The 15962-nt window shown below is 50.2% G+C and overlaps 1 protein-coding gene across 3 annotated transcripts in view; it reads left to right on the top strand.

Moving 5' to 3' along the window:
- BAZ1B (bromodomain adjacent to zinc finger domain 1B) overlaps window positions 1–14303 on the top strand; it is a 51657-nt gene extending 37354 nt beyond the window's left edge. For 2 of the 3 annotated variants that reach the window (XM_051635320.1, XM_051635319.1), the window contains 6 exons: window positions 3776–3923; window positions 5493–5640; window positions 7390–7511; window positions 9793–9944; window positions 11550–11653; window positions 12121–14303. In XM_051635320.1, coding sequence (XP_051491280.1) covers window positions 3776–3923; window positions 5493–5640; window positions 7390–7511; window positions 9793–9944; window positions 11550–11653; window positions 12121–12487 — 1041 coding nt within the window. In that variant the 3' untranslated portion in view covers window positions 12488–14303. Of the gene's footprint in view, window positions 1–3775; window positions 3924–5492; window positions 5641–7389; window positions 7512–9792; window positions 9945–11549; window positions 11654–12120 lie in introns of those variants that run through there. The other variant, XM_051635321.1, reaches the window with a different exon arrangement.
- The last annotated feature ends 1659 nt before the right edge of the window (window positions 14304–15962 follow it).

Consider the following 15962-nt stretch of genomic DNA (forward strand, 5'->3'; position numbering starts at 1 on the left):
GTGCAAGAAGGGACACAAATCATCATATGCATGGAGACACCTATGGAAGAGGTGGGTTGCACACAGTTTGTCTGGACACCTGGGCAAACAAGCCACATGAGCCTGCAGTACAAAAGTGGTATTGTGAGGGTAAACCCATAACCTTCCAAATCAAGGCTCAGAAGGGATGGAGAAGAGCTGTGGGGGCTTTGATGGGTTCCTACAGGCAGTTGAGCTTTACCAGTGTTGCATCCTGCAAGGGCTACTGGGGCTTGGGTAGTTTCAGTGCACTGAGTTGAATGGGACATTAGTGACCCATGGCAAGACTTTGCCCACTGCTCCCTTCAAAGTGCTCTGCCCTGATTGATCACTGACTTCAGCAGAAGTAGCAAGATGAGAATTAGATCAACAGAAGCATTTGAAATTCCCAACTTTAACAAGATATATTCCACGCTTGTCTGGTGCTTGGGTGTGGTGTGTTTGGTTCTTTGTTTGTGTGGTTTTTTTAAAGCTCCTGTCAGTGTATGTTTGAACACCAAGTTTTGCTCTGCTGTGGCACTGCCATGTTAACAATATATTTGACTAAGCACTAGAAATTGTCATGTTCCTCAGTTGTCCTGAAGTATTTAGACTTTGCTAACTTTGAAACTTCCAGTCTGTAGTGCAAAGGGAATGAAAGGCTATTTTATCCTAAAGGCTGTCAGCAGAACACAGAACTGTCAAAATCATTGAAGCCTGGGGCAAAAAAGATCTGGATCATCACGTTTCCTGTATCTACAGCAACACCAGATCATGCCTTACTCTTGTGTGTCTTACAGCTGTAACCATAGGCTTGTACCTGGAGGCCATGTCTTCAGGATAGGATCACATTTAATACACTATCTGCACTACACTCAACAGCATGAGCTTTGCTCTTCAGTTCTTAACTACTGTTGCTAAAGCTGTAGGAGAGACATTTCAAGCCTAAGCTTTTACTTGCCTAAAAATGAAGCCACTTTGATCATGAATGTTTAGTTAGTGTCTCCATTCTGCCTTAGCATTGCTCTCACTTCCACTGTGGTTCCAGAGCCAGGCCAGGCTTGGGGAACTGCTTCCTTCTGGCAATTGCAGAACTTCCAGCTTCAGCAGTCTGGTTAGACCAAGTGTTTTGTGCAACTGAAATATGCCCATTTGTCCTTTCTCCTCTGAGCCAGTGGGAACAGCAGGGTTTCCGAATGTTGTTGGGCTTGTAATCATAAGCTCAGCTCACATATTGCAGGGTTGCCAGGCTGAGTGTGTGATGGTGCAGGTCTCCCTCCAGAGCACTGGCTTTTTTGTTGTGCCCATGTTTCTGGAGCATTTATTTCTGTAGTGCTTTCTTTCTCTGACTCAGTTTTTCTAGACATTTGTGGTGGTACAGGCAATGTTCAGCATTTTTGTTGGGTTCTTGGAGTTGTTTGATGGTTTGTTTGGCTTTGGGTTTTGGTTGGGGCAAAGGGAGGCTGCCTCAGTTTATCTGGAATGAACATTATTTTTGCCAAAGCAGAAGACCTTTATAGATGACCTTCAAAGAGCAGCCCAGATCTTATGTAGTTACCTGATAAACCTGACTGTTAAGCTTTTAAAGACAAATCTGCTGCATAGGCCAAGAATTACAAAGTCTTTTAGAGCCAGAACTGCAGTGAAAGGACATAGCAGGTAAAATACAGCACAGCTGTACTGGAAAAAACACATTTCATGTACTTGCAGACTATAAGAGTGAAATTGTAGTCCTGTGGTATGGTTGTGTCTCATTTCTCCTGTGAGAAACAAGTTATGGCTTAACAGGCACCCGTTTGCTGACATAATTGTCTATAGTAAGAGTTCTTGCTGGCTCAGCTGCACAGAGATCACACTGCTGAGTGGCAAAGGATTGCACTGTAGACCCAGCTTATGGTTGTGGCTGAAAACCAGTCTTGTGCCTCTGTGTCTGTGCAAATGTTCCCATTTCCAGTGGCAACAGCACACTGAACTATCCCAGAATAGGACAGGGAATGTGTGACACTGCAGCACAATTGCCTGAGCATAGTGAAGAGCATGGGTAGGTGCTCCAGCCCTGCTGTTTGCAAGGGAAAAGGACAGAGTGTTCGATCTTCACCTGCAGACAATACCTCAAAGAGCATCTTCACAACCAAGGAAGTATTGTCAGCTGTTCAGAGGGAATTCTGTCATCTCAGGATACCAGATAAGAGCTTTTCTAGCTGGAAGTTTGTCCCCTTTTACCACAGCAAGAGATTTCTGCCACTCTGAAGTTGAAATATGACTGAGGACTTCTTGAGTGTTTTTGTTTTGTTTTCCCTGGTAGATTGCTCCTCTCCAGTCAGGAGGGTATTTAAATAACTTCTTTCAATCTCCTGTTCTGTCTCGTTGGCAGTGTGAACTCCCTTGGTAATGGTCCTGCTAGAATGCCATAGTCTCATGATACTTGGGAAGCAAGGCTAAAAATCTGTTAAATTCCACAGGCCTGGGGAGAAGATTCTGAGCAAAACTTGCCAACAGCTTTTGCAGATTTATCTTGGCCCAGCAGTTACCCAGTATGTTAACAGCACAACCCATGGAACAGTTACTTGGAAAATCAATTACACAGTGTGTGAAGCACCTCAACAATGTTCTGCAAAGAAATAGCACAGACTGTGTAATCTGCCGCAGTGGGCTCTGCAGGTTTCCGTTTGTCTTCAATGTCATGGGCTCCAGGTTCCACACCAGCCATGGCAGTAAGGATGTTGGCATTTGAGAACAGTTTGTGTGTTTTTCCAAGCACCTAATATATGCTGTGCTTCCTCAAATTCAGTGGGAGGAGAATGTGCAACTCTGCAAAAATCCTGGGTTTTGTTTGGCTCCCAAATTGCTGTCAGCTGCAGAGTTTAGATTTTCCCATCTGACACTTCACTGTTTGTTTTTTCATTCTCCTGGGGTAGAAGAACATTCACTTGAGTCCTATTATGTCCCTGTCATGTCTAGGCCATCACCTCATTGTTGTAAAGCAAAGGATTAACACTGGAGTTGAACATGCAGTAGCTCTGGATTACTTCTCTGTTCTGGTGCATTTCCGATTTACCCAACGTAGTTTCTGAACCTCCAGAGCTGAGTTTGAGGTTGGCATGTGTGTTGCTGCCTGCAGACTCCAGCAGTTGCCTTGGTGCAATCCTTCCATCCTCACTTGCAGCTAATTCTGGGATTTCACATGCACTGAGGTCATCTTGTCTCAGGAAAGCAGCTGCTTTCATATTTGGGGCTCCAAATGCTTTGCCTGTCAGATGTGATTGTGACTGATGTCATACTCCCCAGTGCCAGCTGAGCAGCTCAGAGGACCAGGAGGACCAAGCATGTGGTGGGTCTTGCTGATGGTCTCGAGTGTCTCTGCAGAACCCACTGGAGGGCAGCACAGGTTGTTCCCATCTGCCATGCTCAGGTGGTGTTGCCAGCTGCCTCCCAGCTTTCATCCTGCATTTTACAGTGCTAGATTTCTGCCTTTTATTTTTTTTAGCCTGATGATTATTTGGGCTAGACTTTCAGAGCAAGAATTTAGTGGAGTTCACATAGGTTGTTTCAGCCTGGCTGTGAAACGCAGAAGGGCTCTACTGTTATGAACAAACTGATCCAGTGAGGCTGGTCATGGACAAACCACAAATAGGACTGCTGAGGCTGAATGGAAGGAAAGAAATACAGAGTTGAGCTTTGGTTACTAAGGGCCCCAGCTAAATGATATAAAAACATCTTCAGACTGTAGCGAGCTGTGTCTGTGTGCCTCGTTGTAAGTTGTTAGGTCTGTCTGCAGGTTGCTTCAGCCACAGAGAAGTGGAAGACAGCAATCCGTGAGGCCCAGACCTTCTCCCGTATGCACGTGCTGCTGGGGATGCTGGATGCCTGTATCAAGTGGGACATGTCAGCAGAGAATGCCAGATGCAAAGTGTGTCGCAAGAAAGGTATGAATTCCTGCCCCTGCTGGCAGAACCCTCGGATGTTGGTGCCTCTCTGTGACCTGCTTAGGCAACATGCCCTTGTAGTCTGTTGTTTCTTGTCTTTGGCTGTATTTTGAGTTAGGATTCACAATCAGGAGCATGGATCTCACAGAAGCATTTGACCCTGACTTCAATAAACCATTCCTGTGCAGCTAGAACACAGTCTTGCAGAACATTGCAAAGCTGCTCTCCCCTGGATATTTAGGGCACTTGGACAAAAGTAATCAACAAATCTTTCTGGGAACACTCGTGCCACTGTCCATTCCCTGGATCCATTTTTGAGTTGGAATGGTCTTTGGGTCTCTGAGCCATTTCAATTAATCCCATCCTTCACAGAAGGAAGGAGCAAGGAGAGGTTGGGAAGGTTATTATCCTTTGTAGCCCAACGGGGGAGAATGAGGTGGAACGATCCTACTTTGAGGCTAGAGTGGGAGTAGAACTGCTTGAGCTGGAAACCTTACCCACTGGTAAGGGTGGGGAAGTAACCAAATAGGTGACAAAGGGTTACCTTCTCTGTACACACTGTAGAGTGAAGGGCTTTAGAGTCTTGCAGGCAGAGAGAGGAACAGAAGGGGTGTCACCAGTGATGGAGCGCTAGTACTTGTTCTGCCATAACCTCTCCTTTTGGATGGAAGCCTGGAGGAAAGAGCTTGGTAGCACATTCTGCCTGATCATGTGCTTTTTGTCTCACTATTTGCTGAAACACTAGTGGGAAATGAGGGCAGACAGACCTCTGGGGGAGTGCTGGGCCACTTTTGTTTACCAAAAAGCTAGGCCATCCACCTCTTCAAAGAAAGACAGGCTGAATAGGTGCAACATCCTCCTGCACTGTGGAGCCTTGGGGATATTCCAAACCAACACCAAAACTGTCCTGTTTGCTGTTGAGAGGGGTTTCTCTAGGTAGATGTAAGAGGGAGCTCACCTGAGACTGACAGATTATAGTTTCACAGAATTTAGGAACTGGGACATTAAGGACATGTTGGCAAGCTCTCTGCACTTCCTTTTTTTCCTCTTCATTAAATGAAGTAGCTGGCTCAGGAGTGTCTCCCCATTTCCCTACATCAGTGAGAAGTACAGAGAGAGTAGTTCTGCTGCATACTGATTTTCTGTGTAGGCTTGTTACCTTCAGTAGAACTGAGAAGAACTTTCTTCAGAAGAAGGAGTTGTGCAGGTTGTCCAGACTGAGGCTAGAATAAGAAGAGCTGCGTTTATAGTTTCTTCCTGGGCTCTTGGGCATCTTTACAGCAAGTTTATCTTTCCCTGTGTTTAGCTTAAGGTTTAGTCTGAGTGTAACCTATTTGGCAGGTTTCTACCTTTGCCTCAAATGAAATCTTTGCAGGGCAAGGAACTTTGCATCGTTCTGTCTGGTTTGAAATGCTGCAGTGATGGGACCAAGCAGGAAGGGTCCCTGCCAACAGAGGGGACTTTGCACCTTTCTCTTGCTCTGTCCTGACATCCAGCACGGCAGCAGCTTCTCCTTCTCAGGTTGAGCAGGGCTGTGGCACTCCTTACAAGTGAGTTGCACTCTCCTAGGTGAGGATGACAAGCTGATCCTGTGTGATGAGTGTAACAAAGCCTTCCACCTCTTCTGTCTGAGACCGGCGCTCTATGAGATCCCCGATGGGGAGTGGCAGTGCCCAGCGTGTCAGCCTTCTACTGCCAGGCGTAGCTCCCGGGGCAGGTGAGTGATCCTCCTCTCCTCAGCATCACCAGTTCTAGCTGGGCTTTCACAAGACGACCAGAACAGAGCCCCTTTGAAAGGTTTGAAACAGCCTTGCTGACTCCAGGGCACTGGCACAATAGAAGAGCAATTTTTTCAGGCTGCAACTTCAACACACCTGTGCTGTACTGGCCCATGACAACTTCAGGAGTTTTAATAAATAACTGATGTTTGGCAGTGAAAACATGCACAAGACATCCACCAAAATCAGCTAGGTGTGTTGCTTTTTCATGGGAGTGTAGTTGGTAGCACTGCAGCTCTGTGGTACTTTGGGCTGTTACTGGTGAGTTCTTGGCAAGTTAGAGCTCACGTTACTCCAGGCTGCAGCTCAGCCCCTACTGTACTACTAAAAATCAGGCTGCAAAATGTCACTGGGATGGTTTTCTGGGCCTGGTAAACCTTAACAAGGCAGGAGCCCTTACAGGGCTACAGAGGAAAGATGATTTGAGGAGGAATCAAAGTTCTCTGCAGAAGAAATTAGTAGTTACCTTGTGACAGCAAGAGGTTGAGTTGTTTTTTGAGTTGCAAGCTGGGAGTTAAATGTAGACAAGATGTGTTTCCCTGCTGACAATGTATGTCCTCTTGCTGATGGTGACTCTGTGCTGCATCTGCCTGCTTGTTGGGGAGGTGAAGCTATCAAATGGCATCTGAACCACAAGCACTCAACAGACTCTCCCTTGCAGAGCAGCAGCACAATAAGAGGTGCTCTAGCTTGTAACATGCAGATGGTGTATGGCCTTAAAAGTATTACTTACTCCCTGGGCACCGTTTAAGAGTTCATCAGGCTTGTACAAAAATGACAGGGCTTCAGTGCAGCTGCTCTAGCCTGAGATCAGTTACTTTGATGTGGCATGGTCCCCTGCAAGCTGCTCAGCTCCTGGAGAAGAGCCATCAGGTGGGGTAACACCTGATGGTACCTGCCTTCTGCTCTTGTCTGCCTAGCTGAGGCAGGAAAAAATGTCAGCCTGGGATCACTTTTACCCCCTCTGTACTGTGGGAGCTTATTCTTTTTACTGCTCAAGATCCTCTTTCTCAGAGGATTGAGACTCCCACGAAAGCTTTGCCTTTGTCCCCTTTTGCCTATTCATTCTGGTTTGTTTTCCTGCTTTTGTAACAGTTGGAATGCTTTAGCAGACACATAGGGGAAGTCAGAGCTGTCCTGGGAGGGAAGTCTCTGGCTTCTGACATCAGCAGTTGGGAAACCTGATGCTCTTCTCAGTAACAAATACCAGCTTATCTGTGAATAATGCTAAACAAGGTCTGTTTCCTCTAGTGCACATGCAACTGGCTTGATAGTGGAAGGAGATAATGGGAAGATATTCCAGCAGAAACAGAAAAGCCCCCCCTTCTGAAACTCCTTAGACCAGGCCTGCAGACCTGGGTGAAACAGCAGCACATCCTCTTGGGGAGGAGCAGTTGCACAGCAATCAGAGTCTTTAAATCCATTATCATGGGGTCAAGGTGCCTAAAACAGCAAAAAATACAGAGATTCAGCTGATGGGATTTTCAGCCCAGGTGTTCAGACCATAGTGCCCTTTTAGCTGTAGCTACAACTTGATACTCTCATATATATAGGAGACTGCTTCAGTCTGAGACAGGGTGTTGGTTTTACAGTGAGCTGGGTTTCCCTGTCAGCAAACAGTTCAGAGGGCCCAAGGCCTCTGGTGCCAGGCTCTGGTACAACAGATGTGTTTCCCTGCCTTGCTCTAGGAACTATACAGAGGATTCTGCTGAAGATGAAGGTGAAGAAGGTGAGGAAGCTTCTGATGAACCAGATGCTGAGGAAGAAGAGGAGGAGGAGGAAGAAGATTATGAAGTTGCTGGACTGAAATGTAAGCCTTTGACCATGCAAGAAACTAACAGAAAACACAAAAACTCTGCCTTCAGTATCCAGAGTATTGATCCTATGTGGGACTTGTGCTTTTTCTCACACAGGGCAGGTTCTTACGTGGAAACAGTGGGAGGGGTCACAGGGTTGGGCTGTACATTGCCTGGGGAGCTGGAGTGAACCCTGGTCCCTTAGAAACAGGGTCAGCTCCAGCAAAGATGGAAACTGCTGAGAGCTCTTCTTCACTGTCCAGTCGCTTCCTCAGGGACACTGCTGGGACCAGTAAGATTGCTGCCAGGTGGCCAGCAGGGGCTGCAGCAGGGCAGGGGGAGCCAGCAGCATCATCAGTTCCTGGTGCTGGCAGTCTCTGTGCCTGCAGGTTTGTTGGTAGACTGGGTACTGTTAATAGATGCTTGTGGAGCTCTAACCACAACCCCCTCTCCTTGTTTTTTCCCTTCCCAACAGCTCATAATGTCGTAAGTGCAGGATTTCTAGGTACTTGGCAAGGAAGCATTTTCAGATAGTAGGATGAGCCCATTCCTGTGGGAAGGCACAGTACTCAAGGTGTAGTGTGGCCTGGAATGCCAGCACCCTTAGGTTGCACACAGACTACTTGGGATGTGTAACTGGTTCATTCCTGGGCAGCTGAGTGGAATAAAAGAGCATTTTATAGACCCTTCAATGACTGCTTCACCACTTCACCTCTTCTTAGTGTGTGTATCCACTTTGTTTTTCAAGGAATTTGACTGAGTCTCATTTGGGCAACTTGATGCACTAAAAAGATCAATCTTGGAATGGCACGTTGCCAGCATTTGCTTTCTGTCAAAATGCCCTTGACTGACATAAAATTAACTTCAGACCAGGACAGGTGGTAGAATCCAGAGACCCAGAGGATTATCCTGTGTTCTTTCAAGGGTTTCCACCCAGGTCTATCGGTCTTGATTCCCTGCTTTATTCTGGTTTCAGGGACGTTCACTGATACCCTGGCTATGTACACTGCTTGTTGTTCTGCAGTGTATCCATGTCCACACTTGGAGTGTGTTCAGCCTGTGTTGCGTGGCCAAGTCAGGAGCTGAGCCAAGGTTTCCAAACAATAGCAAAAGAGGGGTTTTTTTATTACTAAAAATAAAGCGCTAAATGCAACCCCTGGTTTTAAAGAGCATTAACATGTAAAGGTCACAGTGGAAAACTTTTGTTTTAATAGAGAAGTCCCCATTAATCCTCGTGGCGTTTATCCTGAGGGATATAACCTAGAATGTTGGATTGTCAGACATTTAACACGTGCCACACGCTTGACACACCAGCAGAGTGACAGCAGGCGGACGTCCCACTGCCCCGACACACGCTCCTCGTGCTGGGGGCCTGGCAAGATGATTTATTGGACAGGGCTGGATTAGAGGCTGCAGATGAAGTGCTGCAGTGCAGTGGATACAGCTCACTCAGAGCGCTTGTGACCAGGTGGAAGGAGCTTGGCTGGGGAAGACGACCAACACGTTCTCCTGATCCAGAGGGGTCATGGGAGAAACTTAAGACAAGGGAGGGCATCAGCACACTTGCATTTCCATCAGCCTGGAGCTCTGACAGACAGGGCAACAAACAGGCCAGCGCCTTTCCTTGGGATGTAATGCAGCAGCCCCTATCTTGGGGAATAAAATCCCTTTGTTTCCCACTGGCAGCATGTGGAGCAGCTCCCGGCTGCAGTAACTCGACACTGCCCTGCACACAGTTCACTTTCTGCAGGGGGGAGAGGAGGGGGAACTGGACAACTTAGCAACTGGCCTGTGCCACTGTGTGGGCCACTTGGGAAATGCTTGGAAGAGCACCCACTCCCAAAGCAAGGAGGAGCAAGGAGGCAGCAGGAATCCAAGGAGACAGCAGGTCTGTGCTCCTGGTGCTTTCAGAAGTGATGTTGCAGTTCTGTTTGAGTCAAGTGTCTGTCCCTGTGATACCTGCTCTGCCCTCCCTCAGGTCTCTGTGCATCAGGGTCTGGGTCCTTGATGCTGCATCCCTGGGTGAGCCTCACTGGCACAGGGAGATCTGGCTCAAGGACCTGCCTGGTGTGTGTTACTGTCCTTTAGCTGTTGCCAGACAACAGCAGTGACCTCTTTTCAGACAGGAGATGATGACTTGTGTGTCTCTTGACACCCGCATGTGCTGAGGAGGAGTGTCTAGCTCCTTCATGCCCTGCTTCAGGCTCGGCCTGGGGTCTGTGGCTGGGCAAAGGGCTTGTGAGCTTTGATTCCAGGTTAACCCCCTTCTCTAAGCCCATGGCTTCTGTCTTTCAGTGAGACCCAGAAAGGCAGCCCAAGGCAAGCAGAGCACAGCCATGTACTCCTTGAGGCAGGGGAGGCACCGAAGAAAGAAGCAGTCTCTGCACCCTGCCAGGGGACCCCGGCCGCAGGCTGCACCTGTCAACGGCGCTGACATTGATGAGCTGGTAAGAGCCAAATTGCTCCCTGGAGCCTGCTCACATCAGGAGTTATAAACCAAACAGGTGTCACACTTCCTCCCCTTCCCAAAGAAATCATATTGTGAGACCCAGCTGGGCTGGGGATGGGTTAACAAAGGAGGCACATCCTGAAGGGCCTGGTACACGGAGCACAGATATGCCAGGCATCCTTCCCCAGCCGCTTTCACACATTGTCCCCCTTGAGTAGCAGGCAGCCTGCAGCTTGTTAAAGGGTTTTAAATAGTACCCATATGTCTCTGCAGAGAGGTGGGGGACTGCGGGGGTCCTGGATGGTCAGAGAATGCCAGCAATGTTGGACCCTTGCTCCCCAGCCTTGGCCGTTTTCTGACAGTTGTCGTCCGTATGGTCACTCCCCAACCTCCAGGACATAATTTGGCTGCTTTAGGTTTCACTTGACATTTAAAGAATAAAACCTTATGCTCCTGAACAGAGCAATCTTGTGTGTGTGCGTGCATGCGAGGCAGGGTGGAGCTGCAGTGTGCTGTGCTGTTTGTCCTGGGAAAGACACACCACAGGATATGTGAGGATACTCCAGCCCTGTGGGCCATGTCACGGGCCCCTGCTAGATCTGCCAGCTGTCCACTGGCCAGCCTCAGGAGTGCTGCTGAATCCTGTCACTCTTGAGCAGGTCTTTGGGCTCGCTGCTTCTTGCACAGGGTGTTGGTGGGGTGGTGGATCTACAGTGCCCTTTTAGCTGGTTTGTGTTACAGGCTGGGGGAGCAACCAAAGCAGTGAGCCCAACATGGGCTGCCATGGCCAGCTTAGAAGAATGTTCAAGTGGAGAAAAAGCTTACTGGGTTGCTGACAAATCACTGTCCTGGAGAAGAAGACTCTGCCAGGGGTCTTCCCTCTACTGGGAAGAGACTGAAGCTGGCTCAGGACTAGTGCCCTGAGTTGTGGAGCCTTCCTGTCACCTGAGGTCCTCTAAGCAGCAGTGCCTGGGGAGCTGTGTGCTCAGAGCCGAGGGGATGTCCCTGCGCTGTGCCTGACCTTGTGTGCAGCCTGTGTGTGGGGCAGCAGTGCCTGAGGCATCAGCTGCTCTGTGGTATGGCAGGCTCTGCAGTGTCAGGACAGCACACAAGGGCTTTCTCCCTCTGCGTCTCCTGCGCTGTCTGCCAGGGGCTCAGAGAGGGAATTCACACTCTCCATTTGCTGTCGTTTATTCTTTGGCTGCTTGTTTTGACCTTGTTGTCTTTGAAACTATCTTGCTGCCCCTGCAGGAAGAGACAGGCTGCTTGTGAGCTATTCCCCCAGAGCTTCTGGATGGGACTCCTGTTCTGTAACTCAAGCTGCCTCTGCATGTCTTGGCTGTTGCCATCAAAAGTCCTGCAGCAGAGCAGTTTTGCAGTTTGCCTCTTGATTTTGTGGAAGATGGCTGCATTTGAAAGACTTGAACTTTGTTCCTACAGCAGTGCTACATATCCCTGACCATTGACACCCTAGCTCATAAGCGAGAGGATTGAAAAGAGAAAAGCTCCACTAAGAACCAGCTTCTTTGGCCTCAAAAGTGTTTGCTGAGCCCTAAAGCTCGTGGTGGTTCCCTCCTTTTAACAGCATCCTTTGTGTGGGCAGGTCCTTCAAACGAAGAAGACGGCACGTCGCCAAAGCCTCGAGTTGCAGAAGTGTGAGGAAATCCTCAGCAAGCTGATCAAGTACCGCTTTAGCTGGCCCTTCAGGTGAGGGCGCAGGACTGTCTGCAGGCAGGGTGCAGGTGTGGGTGGGCCAGGCCCCAGTCCTGCCAGAGCAGGCTTTCAATAGCAAGTTGTGCTTGGGAGGAAAAGGGAGTGAGGCTGCTCCAGAAGAAACCACCGCCTGCTCGGTTCTCTGCTGGCCTGAAGGCGTGGGGCCTTCCCAGGTGGTGTGACAGAGGGGGGGAGGCTGGGGTGGCTGCTTTCTGCAGCTCCCAGGATTTTCAGGGTGCTCTCTGATGGAGAGAAGGTCCCTGCCACGTGCTGGTCCTCATGGCTGGAGCAGCTCTGGGCAGAAGGGCCAGCTGCTGTCCTTCCTGTCAGGGTGCTATGGAGGTGCTGGGGGGCAGGTCGGGGCTGCTGCTGGAGCAAAGGGGGGGTTCTGGCTCCTCTGCCACCCTGCTCTGCCCGTGGCAGTCATTTTCCTCCTGTCTTTGTGGCTCTTCATTCGGCAGGGAGCCAGTGACCACGGAGGAAGCTGAAGATTACTTTGAGGTCATCAGCAACCCTATGGACTTCCAGACTATGCAGAGCAAGTGCTCTTGTGGCAATTACCGCTCGGTGCAGGAGTTCCTCTCCGATATCAAGCAGGTGTTCTCCAACGCCGAGTGCTACAACCAGAACGGGAGTCACGTACTGTCCTGCCTGGAGAAGACAGAACAATGTTTGATTGACATGGTGCACAAACACCTGCCTGGCCACACGTATGCACGCAGGAAACGCAGGAAGCTCTCTGCCAGGTGCCAGGGACTGGAGGAGCAGGAAGGGGACAGTGAGTCAGAGCCCCTTGAACATTCCCGGGGGCGGAAAAGGAAGAAATGAGGGATAGGGAGACTGGGGGAGAGCCAGAGCTGGAGCAGGCCGTCTGGTGCCGCAGGGCAGCTGGATGGGTTGTCTGGAGGGAGCTGGGAAGCAGCAGGCACTTCTCAATTAATCCAGCCTTCCCTTTGGCCCATCCTAGTTTTAATTTTTCTACAATTTCCTCAAGTATTTGGTCATCCACTGAGTGAGCAGAGGTGACTTCCTGCAAAAGCCTCAGAGCTCTGAACAAGTCTGTCCTGCTAGAATAGGAAGGTTGGAGGGCAAGGAAAAGGCCTGGCCAAAGCCTGGCTGGGCAGGGGAGCACAAAGCCTACTCCAGCTCAGGCACTGTTGGCTTCCTCAGGATGAGCCTCTTCCTCCCCTCGGCGAGCAGCCAGCGCCGGAGCGTGGTGGGACCTGGCTGGCTGCTGCCTGTGATGTGAAACCAGCCTGGAGCTGGGGCAGGGAGGGATCATGTTGCTTTACGGAAGGACTGGGTGTGATCAGACCAATGGGATGCTAGTTCTTGTATGTATATATTTATATGGTGTTAATTTGGAGCCCCCGATGAAGGGCTGCATAGGGTGAGCGAGCACTTACATTTATGGAGATACAGCCTTCACCAGCATCCTAACACAATTGGCCTCGAGGTGCTCTTGCTTTTCCCGTCTCTTCTTGGGGAGCCATCTCTGGAGGTTGTGCTCCAACAAGGGTTCTTCTGAGCTCAGCTCTTCACACGTACACAGCAGAGAGGAGGCAGTTGGCTTCCCAGCTCCCCTCCAGCAGTACACCATCATGTAGCCCTTTGGATGAACCGAGTGCCACCAGCGTCCCAGAGAGCGTGGTTTTCTGCACGCCCTGCAGGGAGCTCCAGGGCAAGTGGAGCAGCAGAAACATGTTCTGTGTAACTTCTAACATAAATTTTCTAGTTAAAAGTGGCTTGTTTCTAGCTGTGATCTTGTACAAAGAACACCTGTAAGATACCGTTGTCTTGCTTTGGCACATGTACAGTTTATATGAAATCATGTTTGCTTTGTATTTCCCCCCTCCTCTTAAAAGTAATTTTCCTACCAGTAGCTGGAGTTACACCAGGGGACTTGTTAGGGGGTCTCCCAGTCCCTCTCTAGCCACGCTTTCACCACGTTTCACAGTGATACCTTCCCTAGCTCACCTCCCCCAGCACAGTGAGGACCCACCAGCCCCATCCTGCTGGGAGGCTGCTCTGCCAATTCTCAGCACGGGGTCCTGCCACCCGAGATACTGACTTTTCTCTAAGAAAAGGGTAGGTTTTTTTCATCACCTCTTCCTCTCCTTCATGACAGGTTTTGATCATACAATCAGGGCTTGAACTTTTTATTATAGGAGTCTATAATTTGGAACAAACCAGCCACACGGCTGCTCTGTACTGGTTTTGTAAGAGAAAAGCCAAAGCAGCCGTTGCATTTTAGAAGGAAAGAATCATTGATTAAAAAATGTGGCCTAGTTTTGTGAACTTTTAGGGGTTTTCTTTTTTTAACAGGTATTCTTTTCAGTTCTGGACTGTTGATGGCTGCAGACTAGGCAGGTTTCCAGCCACTCCCCTCTTCCCCTCTCCCCAGCCTCAGCTCTGTGCCCCACAGAATAGCACTGACGTTTGTATTTCGCACGTCCCCTCCAGAGGCTTTGTTTTGTCCTGTTCATAAAGAGCATTTTCTGCAAGTCCTACACAGTGAAACCTTTGGAACTGTACGTTTTTAAAAAATAAATGTCATTTGGGAGGGAGGGGGTTTCTGCTAAGGGCTGTACTTGTAATAAATTGGAAACTTAAAAATAAACATTATGTACTTGTGTTTGTAAAAGCAGCTTGCAGTGAGTCCTTTTGGGGTGCCTTGTGTTGGTGTGGGACTGTCTGGGATGTCCTCCTCACCTCTGCCTTCCCCAGAGCTCCCATCAGACATCATATCACTGCCTTCTGGAGGAAAAATGGAGCCAGCCCTGTTTGTTGTCCCTCCCCCAGAGCTGAGGGATGGGGCTGTGCTTTTCCTTGCCAGCCAGGGGCTGGTCCCTAGGGTGTGGGAGCAGTCCTCAGGCTGGCTACCCTGTTGGGTCCCCTGTCTCCAGCTGCCAGTATGACACTTGTCCTCCTTCCACAGCATGCAGGGTGGCACTGGGTAGCTTTCCCAAAGGGAATACAAGGTGGTGACAGGAGAGCTGAAATGCCTGCTCTTTCACCCCAGCCTTGCCTGCCTGGCTCTCAGAACTGCTGCCCTTGTCTTGTTTGTGCGTGTTTGGCAACTGCAGCATCATTGGCTGTGGCTGGGAGGGCAGCAAGGACTGTTCTGCTGTGTTTCTATGAGCACAACCCCCCAGTCCACCATCCTGGTCTCCAGCAGCCTGCAGGACACATGCTGGGCTCTGACACACTGAGCTCCAGAGGGGCCAGGGAGGTAAGGAGCCAGCATCCATGTACAACCTGGCATCTGAAACAAGTGCCTTGGCCGAAGCTCTGCTGGTGTTCCTGCCAGTGTTGCACTGCCGGGCTCGGTGGCTTCCCAAGTGTCTTCATCATCCTTCTGGCTTAGGAGCTGAGCTGGAAACACTCCAGCTGGGCAGAGGAAACCTGATGGGTTTGAGGGCTCAAAGGCTCTTGGTGATGGACAGATGCTGCTTTCCCCACAGGAGCCTCATCTCCTCACCACAAGAGGTGGTTTGACTTGCTGGACATGCCACAGGACCTGGGTGAATCAGAGTGTGACTCAAGCTGGGACATTTGCAGATCTCAGCATGGAGACCTCACACCAGCATCTGCTCCGAGACCTTTTCAGAGACCTGCTTTTTATAGCAGCCCCTGCATGGCATTAGTGTCCTGTGCAGGGGCTATAAATAGCTGTCCCCACGCCTGGCAGGCTGGCTGGCAGCCGTGGCCCTGCTGGCACCACAGGCTGGGGACGGTCACCAGACTGGCTGCACCCACCACCCCACCGGGGCTGGCCCGTGGCACAGCCGGGGGGCACCTGTGTGCTCTGAAGGTCCAGCACAGCTACAGGAGGAGGCCATGGGGTGCAGAGGGTGAGGAGCCTTGAGCCTGATTCCCCCCTTGGCTTCCTCGTGGCTTTAGCATTCATATTAACCAATTAACAGTCTGAGTAAATTGGGACTTTCAGCACATTCCCAGAGCACCGTGACTTTCCTTCTGCTACTCAAAACCTGGAGTAAGCATCCTGCCTCCTGGGGGGCGTGACATCTGACATCTGTCCCCCCACTCCACCAGTGCCTGGGACACTGGGCTGTTGCAAGCTGGTACTGGGGGGCTCAACTTCTCCAGCTTAGCTGGACCCAGACCTTGGGGGTGGGTGTCCTGAGCCAGCTCTCACCTGGTGGCTCAGCCCCTGCAGTCACTCCTCCTGCTGGCAGTGGGCACAGCCCCCCATGGAGCAGTGCCCAGACCAGGGGGCTGCCTCACTGAGCCCTGCTGGCCCCTCGCAGAGGAACTTTTGCTGCCACCTCAACCCCGCTGG

Source organism: Apus apus, chromosome 18 (genome assembly GCF_020740795.1).
Source record: "Apus apus isolate bApuApu2 chromosome 18, bApuApu2.pri.cur, whole genome shotgun sequence".
In the NCBI taxonomy this organism is placed as follows: Eukaryota; Metazoa; Chordata; class Aves; order Apodiformes; family Apodidae; genus Apus; species Apus apus.